The following is a 16,171-nucleotide window of genomic DNA, read 5'->3' on the forward strand; positions in this document are numbered from 1 at the left end:
ATTTGGGTAAAACAGCTCACTCACCTTGGGTTTTATGGTGTTACTGGGGACCTTCAGCCATTTTTGAGAAAAATATTCAAAAGACCAGTTGGCTGAGTAAGGAAGGACAAACATCTGCAATAAATGGAGGTCTTTAACCATACAAAGCCCACAGGGAAAGTGCTAGTATCTCATAATTTGCTGTAATTTGCATAATTTGCTGTGAAACAATCCGGCACATAGTCACAAGTCACAATTGTTTTTTGGCACAGCATCATTCCCAAGTCAAATCACGATGATGTATTGAAAACATTTGATCTCCAGCTGGGCTGTGCTTGAACTGCTTCACCCTAAATATTAGAGATGCGCGGATAGGCAATTATATCATCCGCAACCGCATCACTAAAGTGGTCATCCACCCGCCATTCACCCGAACCAACGTTTTATCAAAGCCACAACCGCCCGCCACCCGCCCGTTGTTATATATCTAATATAGATGATGCAAGGCATTAGTGAGGTTAGAAAGTGTAACTCCCTCCAAATAGCACGGACACAATGGCTTTCTTGAACTGATTTATTTGAAGGTTTCCTTTCCCTTCAAATTCACCGTGAAAACTGTAATAAATAAAGCACGGCTGGAGAGCCCGCTGCGAACCAGTCGAAATTGGGTGCAGGGGTTTTGCTGGTCACTCGTGTGTCCAGAATCCTTGGCATTAGAGGACTGCAATCCAGAAAAGCCTCCAAGAACATCCTTGAGGCCGCAGAAAAAGCCTCCTGGTGGCTGTGGATCCGTAGGGGGGATCTGTGGTGCGCTACTTGGACACAGGCCGGGGTCTGATCACCCCCGGCTGGGTCGCTCGGGCGAGGGTGTCTGATGATTAAAGACTCGAAACACCCTATGACCCCGGGTTTATTACTGATGACGAGTCCAAGCATCACCGTGAGGTGTATTCAAGTTCAATGCCTTAAACCAGGTTAGTGTGTTTCTTAAGTATATTTGTTCTTCGAGTGATTTCACCTGATCAAATATTTTCTCTTATTCCACACTACAAACTAATAAAACTACCAAATTTTTCGGACCATAGGGTGCACCAGATTATAAAGCGCACTGCCGATGAGCGGGTTTATTCAGGTCTATTTTCATACAAAAGGCGCACCGAATTATAAATCGCATATTCTGATTTTTTTTCCCTACATTTCAAACACTTCCTTGTGGTCTACATAACATATAATGGTGGTTGTTTGGTCAAAATGTTGCCTGGATTATGTTTTACAGACCATCTTCAAGCCGGTTTCTGACCGTCTCTTCAGAATGCGCCGTTTTGTGAGTGGTCTTATTTACGTGACTCCACTTCAACAGCGTCTTCTGCCTGTCATCTTTGTTGTACCAGTAGTCTATAGCGCTTCCACAGGCAGCTAGTCTACTGACAGATTTGAGTTAGAACTGTACGCTACTTTGTACTAGAAATGGCAACAGTGGAGGATAAATGCACCAAAACAAGAGGTTAGAGAAAAATAAGGATCTTATTGATTAGGGCGCAAACTACAATGGTGAAGACGGGGACATTTTTGGGACGTGTGCTAGAGTTAGCTGTAGCGAGCGGATTAGCCCACTTTGTAGCAGCCGTAAGCAGCCTACAAGCCACGGTGAACCTGCTGAGACGCATAATAGCTTTAGGCCTTTAGTTAGACCCGCACCCCAGTCTACCGGACACAACACTTAATCATAGGGGACTCCATCACAGCTGGGTAAATCAGCCATAATTAGATGTATTCCCAGGGCCAGAGCACCCAACATTGAAACTAGACTTAGGGAGCTGACTCGCTACAGGCCTACTAAGGACATACGACAGGCTAATCGCACCACTAGCTATGCGAACATAGTTGTATACGTTGGCTCCAATGACACTAGGATGAGACAGTCAGAGATTACAAAGAGGAACATAGTCCAGATTTATAATCTCACTAGAAAGATGTCTCGGCATCGAGTACTTATCTCTGGCCCCCTGCTTGCGAGACGCAATGATGAGTATGTAGAGATGTTTTTGTAGAGAACAGGGACTAACGTTGATTGATAATTGGCCCTCTTTCTTGGGTAAACCAGGTTTGCTGAGGAGGGATGGCCTTTACCCTAAAAGGGAAGGCACCATCAATCTATCTTGAAATATAGATTACTGTTTGAGTTACACTTGACTTACTAAACTCGGTCAAGCTTGGACACAAGCAACTACCGTGCCTGTTAACCCGGGTGAGGAGTCAGTTCAGATGGCAATAACCAGCGGCAGAGTGGAAAATTTCTCGTAGAATAATACTTCCATCCATTCATCCAACTTCTTCCGCTTATCCGAAGTCAGGTCGAGGGGGTAGCAGCCTAAGCAGAGAAGCCCAGACATACCTCTCCGCAGCTACTATGTCCAGCTCCTTCCGGGGATTCCCGAGGCATTCTCAGGGCAGCAGGGAGACCTAGTCTCCCCCAATGTGTCCTGTGTCGCCCCCGTGGTCTCCTACCAGTTGAACGCACACTAAACACCTCCCCAGGGAGGCGTTCTGGGCGCATGCTGACCATATGCCCGAACCACTTCATCTAGCTCCTCTCGATGAGGAGGAGAAGCGGCTTTACTTTGAGCTCCTCCTGAATGACAGAGCTTCTCACCGTATTTCTAAGGGAGAGCCCTGCCACCCGACTGAGTAAGCCTAATTTCGGCCGCTTAGACCCATAATCCTGTCCTTTCTGTCATAACCCAAAGCATTACCATAGGTGAGGATAGGGACGTAGATCGACCAGTAAATTGAGAGCTTTGCCTTTCGGCTTAGCTCCTTCTTCACCACGATGGACCGATACAGGGTCCGCATCACTGCAGACGCTGCACCGATTCGCCTGTCGATCTCTTGATCCACTTCTACATCACTCGTAACAAGACCCTCAGATACTTGAACTATTCCAATTGGAATAGTTTCCTTCCCAACCCGTAGATGGCACTCTACCTTTTTCCGGCGAGAACCATGGACTTGGAACTGGAGGTGATGATTTTAATTCAAGTCACTTCACACTCAGCTGTAATCTAGTGCAAACTGAAGATCCTGGTCATATGAAGCAAACAAGACCATATCATCTGCAAAAAGCAGAGCCCTAATCCTGAAGCCACCAAACTGAATCCTCTCAAGGCCCCGACTGCGCCAAGAAATTCTGTCCATAAAAGTTGTAAAAAGAATCTGTGACAAAGGACAGCCCTGGCAGAGTCCAAACCTCACTGTAATCAGGTCCGACTTATTGCCGGCGTGCAGACCGAGCTCTAACATTGATCACACAGGGAGCGGACCGCCACAATCAGGCGGTACGATACCCCATACTTTCTGAGAACTCTCCACAGGACTACCCGAGTGACACGGTTGAATGCCTTCTCCAAGTCCACAAAACACGTGTAGACTGGTTGGGCAAACTCCAATGCACCCTCTAGGATCCTGCTGAGAGAATAGAGTTGGTCCACAGTTGCAAGACCAGGACTAAAACCACACTGCTCCACCTGAATCCGATGTTCGACTATCCGACATAGCCTCCTCTCAAGTACACCTGAATAGACCTTACCGGGAAGGCCTAGGAGTGTGATCTCTTATTTTTTGTGACAGAGTGATTGGAGCAAATACTTGTTGGTCACAAAAACATTCATGAAGTTTGGCTCTTTTATTCATTTATTATGGATCTACTGAAAATGTGACCAAATCTGCTGGGTCAAAAGTATACATACAGCAATGTTAATATTTGGTCACATGTCCCTTGGCAAGTTTCACTGCAATAAGGTGCTTTTGGTAGCCATCTATCTACAAACTTCTGGCAAGCTTCTGGTTGAATTTTTGACCACTCCTCTTGACAAAATTGGTGCAGTTCAGCTAATTTTGTGGGTTTTCTGACATGGACTTATTTCTTCAGCATTGTCCACATGTTCTCAATGGGGTTTAAGTCAGGACTTTGGGAAGGCCATTCTAAAACCTTAATTCTAGCCTGATTTAGCCATTCCTTTACCACTTTTGATGTGTGTTTGAGGTCATTGTCCTGTTGGAACACCCAACTGTGCCCAAAACCCAGCCTCCGGGCTGATGATTTTAGGTTGTCCTGAAGAATTGGGAGGTAATCCTCCTTTTTCATTGTCCTATTTACTCTCTGTAAATTTTATCGTGTCATTCTAGCTATTTATCAGTCCTAAATGGCTGTCAAAGATCGCAATACGTTCTAAGACTTTTCCTGTCCAAGAGAGATGCATTAATTGTGATCGGAAATAAACTTCCATGGACCAAGGAAGCGAGGACACACTTCACTGGTCATGTCTTTTATCATGATTGCGAGCAATTGGCAAAAATCCCCCAAAAGTGCAGTACCCTGTTAAAGCCAGAAATGTTCCATTAGACATGGCTATAGTTTCGTGTTATGTCTTTTTTGTAATTTTTTTCAACAAAATTAAACAGCTTAAAAAACATCTTTCAAGTGTGCTGATTTTATATTTTTCGGGGTATGTGCTGTGCAAAACATAATTTTTGCCTGTTGGCACCTGTTTTTATGTATTTTGGATCCCCATAAGTGCCATAAATGTGGATTCATACCATGGCAGCTTTGTTGTGATAATTAACAACAATAACAATGAGCTGTTTGAATTTTTCCCTGATGTGTGACATATGGCAAATTGTGATGTCAGCGAATATCTCCATATATGGTAAATATTTACTAGATGACACATGCGTGAGTCCACCATTTTTAATCATCTAGCTGTGTTTGTAGTCCAAACAAAAATATGTTCATGGTGTGATGATCAAAAATGCTTTTTATTGGTTTGTTGGTTATTCTATTGCCTAGGCTGACATATCAACTGCAGGAAATGTCAATACTTTTTAGATGTACTTAACTCTCTTTGCTCTGTGGTGTGTAATGTAGCTGTTGTCGCGACACAAAACTTTTCTAAACAGCATTGAGACGGCCGACAAGAAAACATTTTTTCTGCCCAAAAACCTAAGTTCCGGTCTCAAAGGGGAAACACACAAAAAAAGTGCCTTTTAAAATGAGAGCACCCAATTAAATGGTGGAAGGACCAAGTGCTGTACAAAAATAAATGGATGACAGAGCATAAAGAATTTAAACCAAATAACAATTACTGAAAGGCATTAAAAGAAAAAGCTAAGGGAGGTGCTTTAATTTCAAGGCTTGGTTTTGTTTTTTCCTCTTCGTTTCCTTTCACTCCGGATCAGATGCTGGCTTGTACATGTAAGGTTGGAAGCTAAAATCTGTTGCTGTTCCCAATTTGAACAAAAAAGCAAATTTTTGTTTTGATTACTGTAACATATCATTTTCAGGTCTCCCTATGTCTAGCATTAAACGATTACATTTGGTACAAAGTGCGGCTGTTAGACTTTTGACAAGAACAAGAAAGTTTGATCATATTACGCCTATGTTGGCTCACCAACACTGACTTACTTTCTACTTAAAATGTGACTTTAAAGGTTTTACTACTTATGTATAAAATACTAAACGGTCTAGCTCCATCCAATCTTGTTGATTGTATTGTACCATACAGTATGTCCCGGCCAGAAATCTTCTTTCTAAGAACTACGGCTTATTAGTGGTTATCACAGCCCAAAACAAGTCTGCGGGCTGTAGCGAATTTCTATTTGGGCTCCAAAACTCTTGAATACCCAACTGGTAACAGTTAGAGATGCCACCTCAGTAGAAGCCTTTAAATCCCATCTAAAAACCAAATTTATATACTTCAATTTTTAAATACACCCTTTTTTAGACCAGTTGACCTGATGTTTCTCTTTTTCGCTCTGCGCAACCTCTCCTGTGTGGAAAGGTTATAAGGTGACCACGAATCAGTTTCCACGGAGGATGCACAAAGTGGACCACTCCTCTGTGCATCAGTTGGTGATGTCAATCACCTGTAGTCTTTGGTCTGTGGGTTGAGTTTTTCTCTGCCCGGATGTGGATTCAGATCCAGGGAGGCCGTTGTGGTATGAGGCACAAGTTCCTTGAGGCACTTGCGATTGAGGGCTATATAAGTACATTTTGATGGATGATTGATTGACTCGAGAGTCGGTTAGAATACAGCTTGTAGATTGGTATGGAAAGCAAAATGTATGCAGCATTTTGACTAAAGCACCACCATAACCGGTTATGTAGACCACAGGAAAGTATTTAAAATGCAGATTAAAAATCACAGCATAACCTCTTTTAAAGGGGAACTGCACTTTTTTGGGGAATTCTACCTATCGTTCCCAATCATTATGAAAGACATGACGATGGATATATTTTTTTTCACTGTTATGCTGATGACACCCAACTCTACATGCCCCTAAGGCTGACCAACACGCCAGATTGTAGTCAGCTGGAGGCGTGTTTTAATGAAATTAAACAATCGATGTCTGCTAACTTTTTGCAACTCAACGCCAAAAAATCGGAAATGCTGATTATCGGTCCTGCTAGACACCAACATCTTTTTAATAATACAACTTTAACATTTGACAACCAAACAATTACACAAGGCGACTCAGTAAAGAATCTGGGTAAAGAATCTGGGTATTATCTTCGACCCAACTCTCTCGTTTGAGTCACACATTAAGAGCGTTACTAAAACGGCCTTCTTTCATCTCCGTAATATCGCTAAAATACGCTCCATTTTGTCCACTAGCGACGCTGAGATCATTATCCATGCGTTTGTTACGTCTCGTCTCGATTACTGTAACATATTATTTACGGGTCTCCCCATGTCTAACATTAAAAGATTACAGTTGGTACAAAATGCGGCTGCTAGACTTTTAACAAGAACAAGAACGTTTGATCACATTACGCCTGTACTGGCTCACCTGGCGGTATAGCTCGGTTGGTAGAGTGGCCGTGCCAGCAACTTGAGGGTTGCAGGTTCGATCCCCGCTTCTGCCATCCTAGTCACTGCCGTTGTGTCCTTGGGCAAGACACTTTACCCACCTGCTCCCAGTGCCACCCACACTGGTTCAAATGTAACTTAGATATTGGGTTTCACTTTTTAAAGCGCTTTGAGTCATGAGAGAAAAAGCGCTATATAAATATAAATCCCTTCACTTCTCCTGCACTGGCTTCCTGTGCACTTAAGATGTGACTTTAAGGTTTTACTACTTACGTTTAAAATGCTACACGGTCTAGCTCCATCCTATCTTGCTGATTGTATTGTACCATATGTCCCGGCAAGAAATATGCGTTCAAAGGACTCCGGCTTATTAGTGATTCCAAGAGCCCAAAAAAAGTCTGCGGGCTATAGAGCTTTTTCTATACAGGCTCCAGTACTCTGGAATGCCCTCCCGGTAACAATTAGAGATGCTACCTCAGTAGAAGCATTTAAGTCTCATCTTAAAACTCATTTGTATACTCTAGCCCCGTGGTCCCCAACCACCGGGCCGCGGTACCGGGCCGCGGCTCGATTGGTACCGGGCCGCAGAGTAATTTTTTATAATTTTTTTAATCTTTTTTTTTTTTTAAATTAAATCAACATAAAAAACACAAGATACCCTTACAATTAGTGCACCAACCCCAAAAAAACCCCTTATCTCATGACAAAAAAAAAAAGAAAAAAAATATTTGGAAAAAAGATATAAAAATAACCAAAACTAAACAAGTGATTCAATTATAAATAAAGATTTCTACACATAGAAGTAATCATCAACTTAAAGTGCCCTCTCTGGGGATTGTAATAGAGATCCATCTGGATTCATGAACATAATTTAAACCTTTTTTTCACAAAAAAAGAAATCTTTAACATCAATATTTATGGAACATGTCCACAAAAAAATCTAGCTGTCAACACTGAATATTGCATTGCTGTATTCTTTGTTCACAGTTTATGAACTTACAATCATATTTTGTTGAGGTATTATTCAATGAAAATATTTCTAAAGTATTTTTGAATTGTTGCTATTTTTAGAATATTTAAAAAAAATCTCACGTACCCCTTGGCATACCTTCAAGTACCCCCTGGGGTACGCGTAACCCCATGTAAGAACCACTGGCCTACAGTATACCCACAGTGTACACACAGTTAACCTACAACAACCCAGGAATAATATGCACACTGCTCACCAAAACGTGGTTATCTGAGCACATTGGACACACATTTCTCCAGCAGGTCATGCTCTTTTAAATGAGCTCAAAATAATTGGATTTCAAAAAATCCTCTGGATCTTGATTCTTTTTTTTTTTTGTCAACTGTTTGTTGATAAATTATTATGCAGTGCAGTGAGATTGTGACTTCAAGCCATTAAATTAGCTTGTTTAGTAAAGCATTTCACAATCACAGTGGGTGGGTGGCATGAACCACTCACAGCGGAATTTTCAATTTATTCTCAGTATGTAAACTAACTCATGGGACCTCAGCTATTTTACATATATTAGTAAGCGGACTCAATACATTAATTAATTTGATTTTCAATAATTCTGTATTTCTTAAATATTTCCTGACCTTTGCTCTTATTCTGCTGTTCAGTTTTATTTGCCCATTTTTTCTTGACGTTGGTCAGAAAAGTTTTGAAATAGATTTTTACGTATTGCATTCGCCACAACTAATTCATCCACTGTTATAATTCTAGTGAAAGTCCAAGACACATTCTACTGAGGGGCGTTTGGAACAAGGACATGGTCAAATTGAAGTGGAAATTATTTCCAACATGTCTATGGATATTACCATTCATGCCACAAGACTATGGCCTGGGCTTTTGTTAATATTTGTAAGGAATTTTACTGTAACTTAAATTTTTCAGTTATAAAATGTTATGAAATTTAAGATTATATCAACTTTGCTGTCAAAGTTCAATAATAAAGTTGTTTCCTTCTGTTAACGGAAAACCCAGCATGGAATACTTTACTGTTCACTCAACACAGACATCATAACATCATCAGAGCTCCAAGTATTCACAAACAGCGCCAATATTTGGCAACCAGGATGAGATGATAGAAAAAAGGGTTCAATACAACCAATCTATTTGTGGCAGCATTGGACAAAATTATGTTTCACTTTTACATCTCATAGTGCATAATTGCAAATATTAGCTCATTTGGACTTTGATGCCTGCGACATGTTTCAAAAATGCTGGCACAAGTGGCAAAAAAGACAGAGAAAGTTAAGTAATGCTCATCAAACACTTATTTGGAATATCCCACAGGTGAATAACAGGTGGGTGCCATGATTGGGTATAAAAGCAGCTTCCATGAAATGCTCAGTCATTCACAAACAAGGATGGGGCGAGGGTCAACACTTTGTGAACAAATGCGTGAGCACATTGTCCAACAGTTTAAGAACAACATTTCTCAACGAGCGATTGCAAGGAATTTAGGGATTTCACCATCTACGATCAGTAATATCAACGAAAGCGTCAGAGAATCTGGAGAAATCCCTGCACATAAGCGATTATATTACGGACCTTCAATCCCTCAGGCGGTACTGCTTGAAAAAAAGACAGCAGTGTGTAAAGATTATCACCACATGGGCTCAAAAACATTTCAGAAAATCCCTTTCAGTAATTACAGTATGTCGCTACATCTATAAGTGCAATTTAAAATTCTACTATGCAAAGCCAAAGCCATTTATCAACATCACCCACAAACGCAGCCGGCTTAACTGGGCCCGAGCTCTTCCAAGATGGACTGATGCAAAGGGAAAAAGTGTTCTGTGGTCTGAGGAGTCCACAGTTCAAATTGTTTTTGGAAACTGTGGATGTTGTGTCCTAAAGAGGAAAAGAACCATCCGGATTGTTATAGGTGCAAAGTTCAAAAGCCAGCATCTGTGATGGTATGGGGGTGTATTAATGCCCAAGGCATGGGTAACTCACACTTACCATTAATGCTGAAAGGTACATACAGGTTTTTAAACAACATGTGTTGTCATCCAAGCGACGTTATCATGGACGCCACTGCTTATTTCAGCAAGACAATGCTAAGCCTTGTGTTACCACAGCGTGGCTTCATAGTAAAAGAATGCGATGACTAAACTGGCCTGCCTGTAGTCCAGACCTGTCTCCCATCGACAATGTGTGGCAGATTATGAAGCTTAAAATACAACAACGGAGACCTCGGACTGTTGAACAACATCAAGCAAGAATGGAAAAGAATTCCACCTGAAAACCTTAAAAAATTGGTCTCCTTAGTTCCCAAACGTTTACTGAGTGTTTTTAAAAGGAAAGGCCATCTAACGCAGTGGTAAAAATTCCCTTAACATTTTCGCAACTTGTTGCTGCCATTAAATTCCAGTTTAATAATTATTTGCAAAAAAAAAAATAAGTTTAGAACATTAAATATTTTGTATTTGCCGTCTATTCAATTGAATAAAAGTTGAAAAGGATTTGCAAAATATTGTATTCTGTATTTTGGTTTTGGGTTTTGTATTGTTAACGATTGAACAAACACATTATTGGTGAAACTAAGACATAATTATGTAAATATTGTGCGCTTTGTGATGATGGAGTGCACCATCTACCTTGCTTACAATAATGGATCGATAGGAGTGTATGCAGGCAAGAGGGAATTGGTTTACAATCACACCATCTGGATATATTGTTCCATCTTTAAAAAGCCAAAGGTTTTTTCCATACAAAATATTGGAGACTTTACAAGTGACATGCTGCATGCAAAAACCTTATGAAGGTTTTTACATTTTAGAAAAAAGTAGTTTTAACCAAATTTGGAATGATGATGATTAATGATAATGGTCATTACTGGCTGATAAAGGAACAACAAAGCTTTCCCTATTAGCCATGAAACATTCGGTGTCCACACATACATAGAAGCATGGATTTTTTTTTTTTTTAGCAATGTTATAATGACCATCATACTGGTTCCTGCTGAAATGGATTGTTAATTTGATCCCACAATCAAATGTATTAGTAGCATCATGCAAGCAGAAGAGTTGTACCTGTGAGAGTCCAGCAGCTCTCTGGGTCTGATGATGGCCTTGATTAGCGCATCTGGCCGCACCAACTTCTGGGGAGATGTCTTAGGGCTGGAATCCGACTCTCCACTCTCTTCATCCCCCATGGCTTTGACGTAGCTGCTGCTCCGCATTCGACGACACGGAATCTCGTCATCTTTCCCGTCGCCGGGGTAACCTTCCCATTCATCCTGGGGCACCTAGGGAAGGGCATTTCATTGTTAGTTTATGTTTATAGTCACCCATTCAATGCCCCTAGTCAAGTGTTTTTGCTGACTAACCAGTGGACATTTAGCGCTTTCCAGGTTTCTTCCATCAGTCCAGTAGCATTTTTGACCCTATTGGGCCACCGTAAATTATTGGTAATAGAAACAAAAAAGAGAATCATTGGTGGTAAGTCAATGAGCTTGTTGCAACTTTCACCACATTCAATATCCGATTGAGAGGTGAAAGTTTATTTTTAGTTTCAACAAGGAAATGGCATGGAATTGGTGGAATGGCCGTACTACTGGAAAACACACAACTTGCATTACAATTTCCGTTGATAGGCTGGGCACACCCTCTTTTATTCAGGCTTTCTACTGATCAGGTTTTTGTTTGGTTATTTTCTGTCACGCCTGTAAATCTGGTTTTATGTTTGATCATGTTTTGTTTTGTTTTCTGGACTCTTGTTCCGATTTTTTACTTCCTGGTTTGTTTTGTTACCATGACAACTCATTGATTTTCACCTTGCCCTCCTGGTCACGCCCCTGCCCTCAGTCCCGCACCTGTTCCTAATTATCAAAGCCACTACTTAAGTAATTTTCTTTCTGTCCATCAGTCTGGGAACATTAACTTTCATTGTATTCTACGACCTTTGCTGCTCATTGGTCCATGCCATTGATCCCCTGCCACGCACCTTGCTGTTTATGCCTCCCATTTTTGTCACAGTAATTTTTTGTTTGTAATTATGTTTTTGATAGTATCTTTTTTTGTTTTGTAGATTGTATTGCCATTGTGCTGTTTTTGTTCTAAGTTTTAGCATAGATTATTATCCGCCATCGAGCGTGCTTTTTGTTTTGCCTTCTTGTATTTTGAGTATAATTAAAACATTATGTACCTGAACTCTCGCCTGGCTCGTCCTGTAATCCCTCTGCGTCCAAGGAGTCAACCAAATCCATGTCTAGGTCTGACAATTTTTGTACTTTATGTATTTATATCATTACTGCTAACATTCTCTTGATTTTATGTTTAAAAAAACATCAACTTTTATTAACTATCTATTATTTATATTTTATCATATGTTTTATACCAATTTTTTAGATGGTATTTTATTTTGAGATATTCTCCAGTGTGGCGAACTCCTCAATCCTTAGTGCCGTGCCATGTTTTTTTTTGTTATTGTCAATAGTGATGTCAATGTGTGAGTGTGTGCGGGAATGTGTGCGTATGTGTGTGGGCATGAGTGTTTTACAAATGTGTTTTGTTCTTTTATTTTTCAATTCATTGTTTGCCACTTGCCTGGGCTATATGAATACAGTTTGATTTGATTTGAATTGTCTTTGTTGGCAAGAATAACTACTGGCAAATAAATGCTTGTTTTTGTTTGGATCGTCTAATTCACAAAGAACAACAAACTGTCCTTTGGTTTTTACACATAACTCATGCATCAAGCAGAAAATTTGTGAATAGAAGACTATGGGCCAAATGTGGAAACTATAAAATTGCATGTACTATTATTGTGCGTGATGTGGTTGATCTACTAAGGCCCTGTTTACACTACGCCAGATAAGGTTATCCAGGGTAAATCACACCTAACATTATCCATGTCCACACACAACAATGCCACAGTTTAAGACCCCCGCACCCCTTTGTCCCCCAGCGCAACGCGGCCTAGTACGCATGCGCGGAAAATGCACACGTCATAGTCACTTCCAGTGTTGCTTTGTGTACAAGATCATAAATGTAACTTATCTGAACAACATCCAGTGTTGTGGTGTTTCAATTAACTGGAATCCAGTGCACTGTAGGGCCCTATTGTAGTGAATCACACCTGAGCCATCATAAATTAATCAAATCTATATTGGACACGAAAGAACACAATATGATAAAGAAAATTTTACACCAATCAATCTCGGGATATAGATATCTGGTCAGGACACTCCTCACTCGTTTGCCTTCACCTTCATTGTCCATTCGTTTTTGGTGAGTTTATTGAGATGGTGAGTCCGTGAGTCAGTTTTTCGTAGTCTTCCCTCGACGGCCAGGTGATACAAAGCACACGCTACCTTTTTTATCACATCCACGGGAGCTCAAATTCTCATTGTCACTCCTTCGACAAATGGACAAAGTTTTTCGCTAAGTAAATTCACAGCTGATCTGGATATTAGAAAGTTCTCTTGCCGTCTGAGAAGTGTTGTATCCCAAATAGCTGCAATTGCTTTCTCTTAAGGTATTTATGTGTGATTTCCAAAAGTGTCTGTACATGTAGAAGAAGGAGAAACACGGGCATGTCTGGATGACTCGCCTCCCAATTTCCAGTGTTTACCTCCGAGTAAAGAAACAGCTTTATTATGAAGCTGGCTGTGGCGCGTTCTTTCTGACATCACTTCCTGTGTGAGCGCGGTCTTTCTGGCGTAACTTCCTCTCCGAACTCATTTTGTAAACGATCAATGAGTCCATACAAAGCTAAGTGCCGCAGATTCAAGAAATACACGGAGCACTTAGCCGTGTAAAAATTTGTCCGAGGAGGGGGATCTTAAACGATGGTTTAGTGTGGCTGAAACGGGGCTTAGGCTAAATAATTATTTGTTTAAGGGGTTAAACGACTTAGTGTAGACATGGCCTAAGACTGTGTCTTCAATTGATAACAAGTGCAAAAGTGTTGCAGACCGCCCTATTTAAATGAGGATATTGCGAGTGTGAGGCTGTCACCATGAAGACACTCTTCCTTCCACATTGTACTACTACCTGTTGTGCTATGTTTTAAAACATGCAGCAGACAACTATAACGAGTACCACTTTTCTTAGGCATTTTTGAAGCTGCGATCTATAACACTACACCAGACACTAACTGTGAGCACGTGCCTGAATGATCAAGCCTCAATAAAATCCACATTGAAATCGATTTGTTTTCATATAGGGGATGTATTGACATATCTCCTATTTAAAAAAATAATGGCATTAAAAAAGCACCAGCGGACACATGTCTCCAAATTAGCCCTTATGTCATTCATCAGCTCAAATATGGAATTGCTGGGCCGATGATATACAGAAAAAAACATATTTTTGATTGTCAACACGAAAACGGAAGATTCTCTCTGTCTCTTGTCATATTGCTAACGGGAGACAGCAATATAACTGTTTGCAGGGCAGCCAGCAGCCCTTGCAATAACATTTCAAACATACTGAATACAGATGCAAAACAGCGGTCTCAAATTAGTTTCCATCAATCCATCCATTTTCTACCGCTTGTTCCTTTCGGGGTCACTTTAGGGTGTGTGTGTGTGTGTGTGTGGGGGGGGGGGGGGGGTTGCTGGAGCCAATCTCAGCTGCATTCGGGCTGAAGGCGCGGTACACCCTGGACAAGTCTCCACCTCATAGCAGGGCCAACAGTTTCCTGCTTGATAAATCACATTGCAAGGTGCCAGTAAAAATGTGACTTCCTAATTGTGCATAATCATTATGTAGCATGTGGCACTGCTCTGACTTAATAGGTGTCAATAGGGAAGACGGTTATTCGCCTGATACAAATTTGCTGGGCTCACGTCATCTAATCCTGCCATGCACTAATGATTATTCATAAACTCATAACACACTATTGACAACACACTGGCATACAGGCACACATACATTTTGCTTTGCAACAACAGAGTTCAATTACTTTGACAAGAATTGGATGAACACCGGTAGTCAGGTTATTTGTCTACACACACACACACACACACACACACACACACACACACACACGCACACACACACGCACGCACACACACACACACACACACACACACACACACACACACACACACACGCACACACACACACACACACACACACACACACGCACACGCACACACACACGCACACGCACACGCACACACACACACTCAGCAAATATGATCTGTAAGAGACCTTCATACTGAGCATTACCATGTTTACAGTTATTCTTTAAAATGCACTATGTTACAATTTTCAGACATTGTGCAACCGGTCAGAATGTTTAGCTTGACATTTATCTGCACAAAATATGACATGGTGAATTTTCACCATTTCTCATTGTGTGGATAGGTGTTCTATCCATCATTTTAACATTATAGCAAATGCATCAGCCTCAGCAGAAAGCAAGCCTACCAAGCTATATTTTTCTTACATTGGTACATATTTCTTTAACTACAACACCCGGTGCTGCAGTCTTCAGTCACAAAAAGAAAAGTAGCTTTTGACAGAAATGCCCACGCAACAGCACTGATGTGATCAAAGTTCGAGAAACCATTTTTATTGTAAAATAATCCAGATGCTGTGTGCCATCAGATTCGCGTATTCAAGAAAATGACATGGCGTATTACATGTAGATAAACTGAATTCAAACATCAACAATCTGGCTCATGACATATATTAGAGACAATACTACTTAAAGCAAGAACACCAATTTCCCATGGCTTATTTAAAAGTGAAATAGGACTGTTTTCTGTAAAATCACACTTAAAGTAAGATTGTCATGTGGGCATACAGTAGAGTAGAGTAATTATATCCTGTTAAAACGTTTTTATTCCTACTTAATCAGGTGGAGTCAGTGAACACAATCGCCTCTTTATACTCTGGAAATGTGGAGAATAAACCAGCCTGACACAGCTAATTTATCAGCAATAACATATACAGTATATATATATATATATATATATATATATATATATATATATATATATATCCATCAATCCATCCATTTTCTACCGCTTATTCCCTTTGGGGTCGCGGGGGGCGCTGGTGCCTATCTCAGCTACAATCGGGCGGAAGGCAGGTACACCCTGGACAAGTCGCCACCTCAATGCAGGACCAACATGTTGTCTGTCTGACACCCCTTCTCAACTGTCTATGTGACGTCAAGGCTTGGTTAGCACAGAATTTTTTAATAATGAATGAGGGAAAAACGGAAATTTCAGTTTTTGGACCGGCCCTCACTGACTTGGGACCATTGCAAAATTACGTGCGCCGCAAAGTCACCAGCTTTGGCGTCACTATAGACAGCGATTTTAAACTTGACAAACAAGTCAATGGCGTTT

The 16,171-nt window shown here is 40.8% G+C and overlaps 1 protein-coding gene across 4 annotated transcripts in view; it reads right to left on the reverse strand.

Moving 5' to 3' along the window:
• Window positions 1-16,171, reverse strand: part of dlgap2a (discs, large (Drosophila) homolog-associated protein 2a) — a 355,968-nt gene that overhangs the window by 92,564 nt on the left and 247,233 nt on the right. For all 4 annotated transcript variants that reach the window (XM_061895497.1, XM_061895498.1, XM_061895496.1 and 1 more), the window contains exon 3: window positions 10,896-11,110. In XM_061895497.1, the coding sequence (XP_061751481.1) occupies window positions 10,896-11,110 (215 nt within the window). The remainder of the gene's footprint in view (window positions 1-10,895; window positions 11,111-16,171) is intronic.

The sequence above is a fragment of the Nerophis ophidion genome, linkage group LG03 (genome assembly GCF_033978795.1).
Source record: "Nerophis ophidion isolate RoL-2023_Sa linkage group LG03, RoL_Noph_v1.0, whole genome shotgun sequence".
NCBI classification, from domain to species: domain Eukaryota; kingdom Metazoa; phylum Chordata; class Actinopteri; order Syngnathiformes; family Syngnathidae; genus Nerophis; species Nerophis ophidion.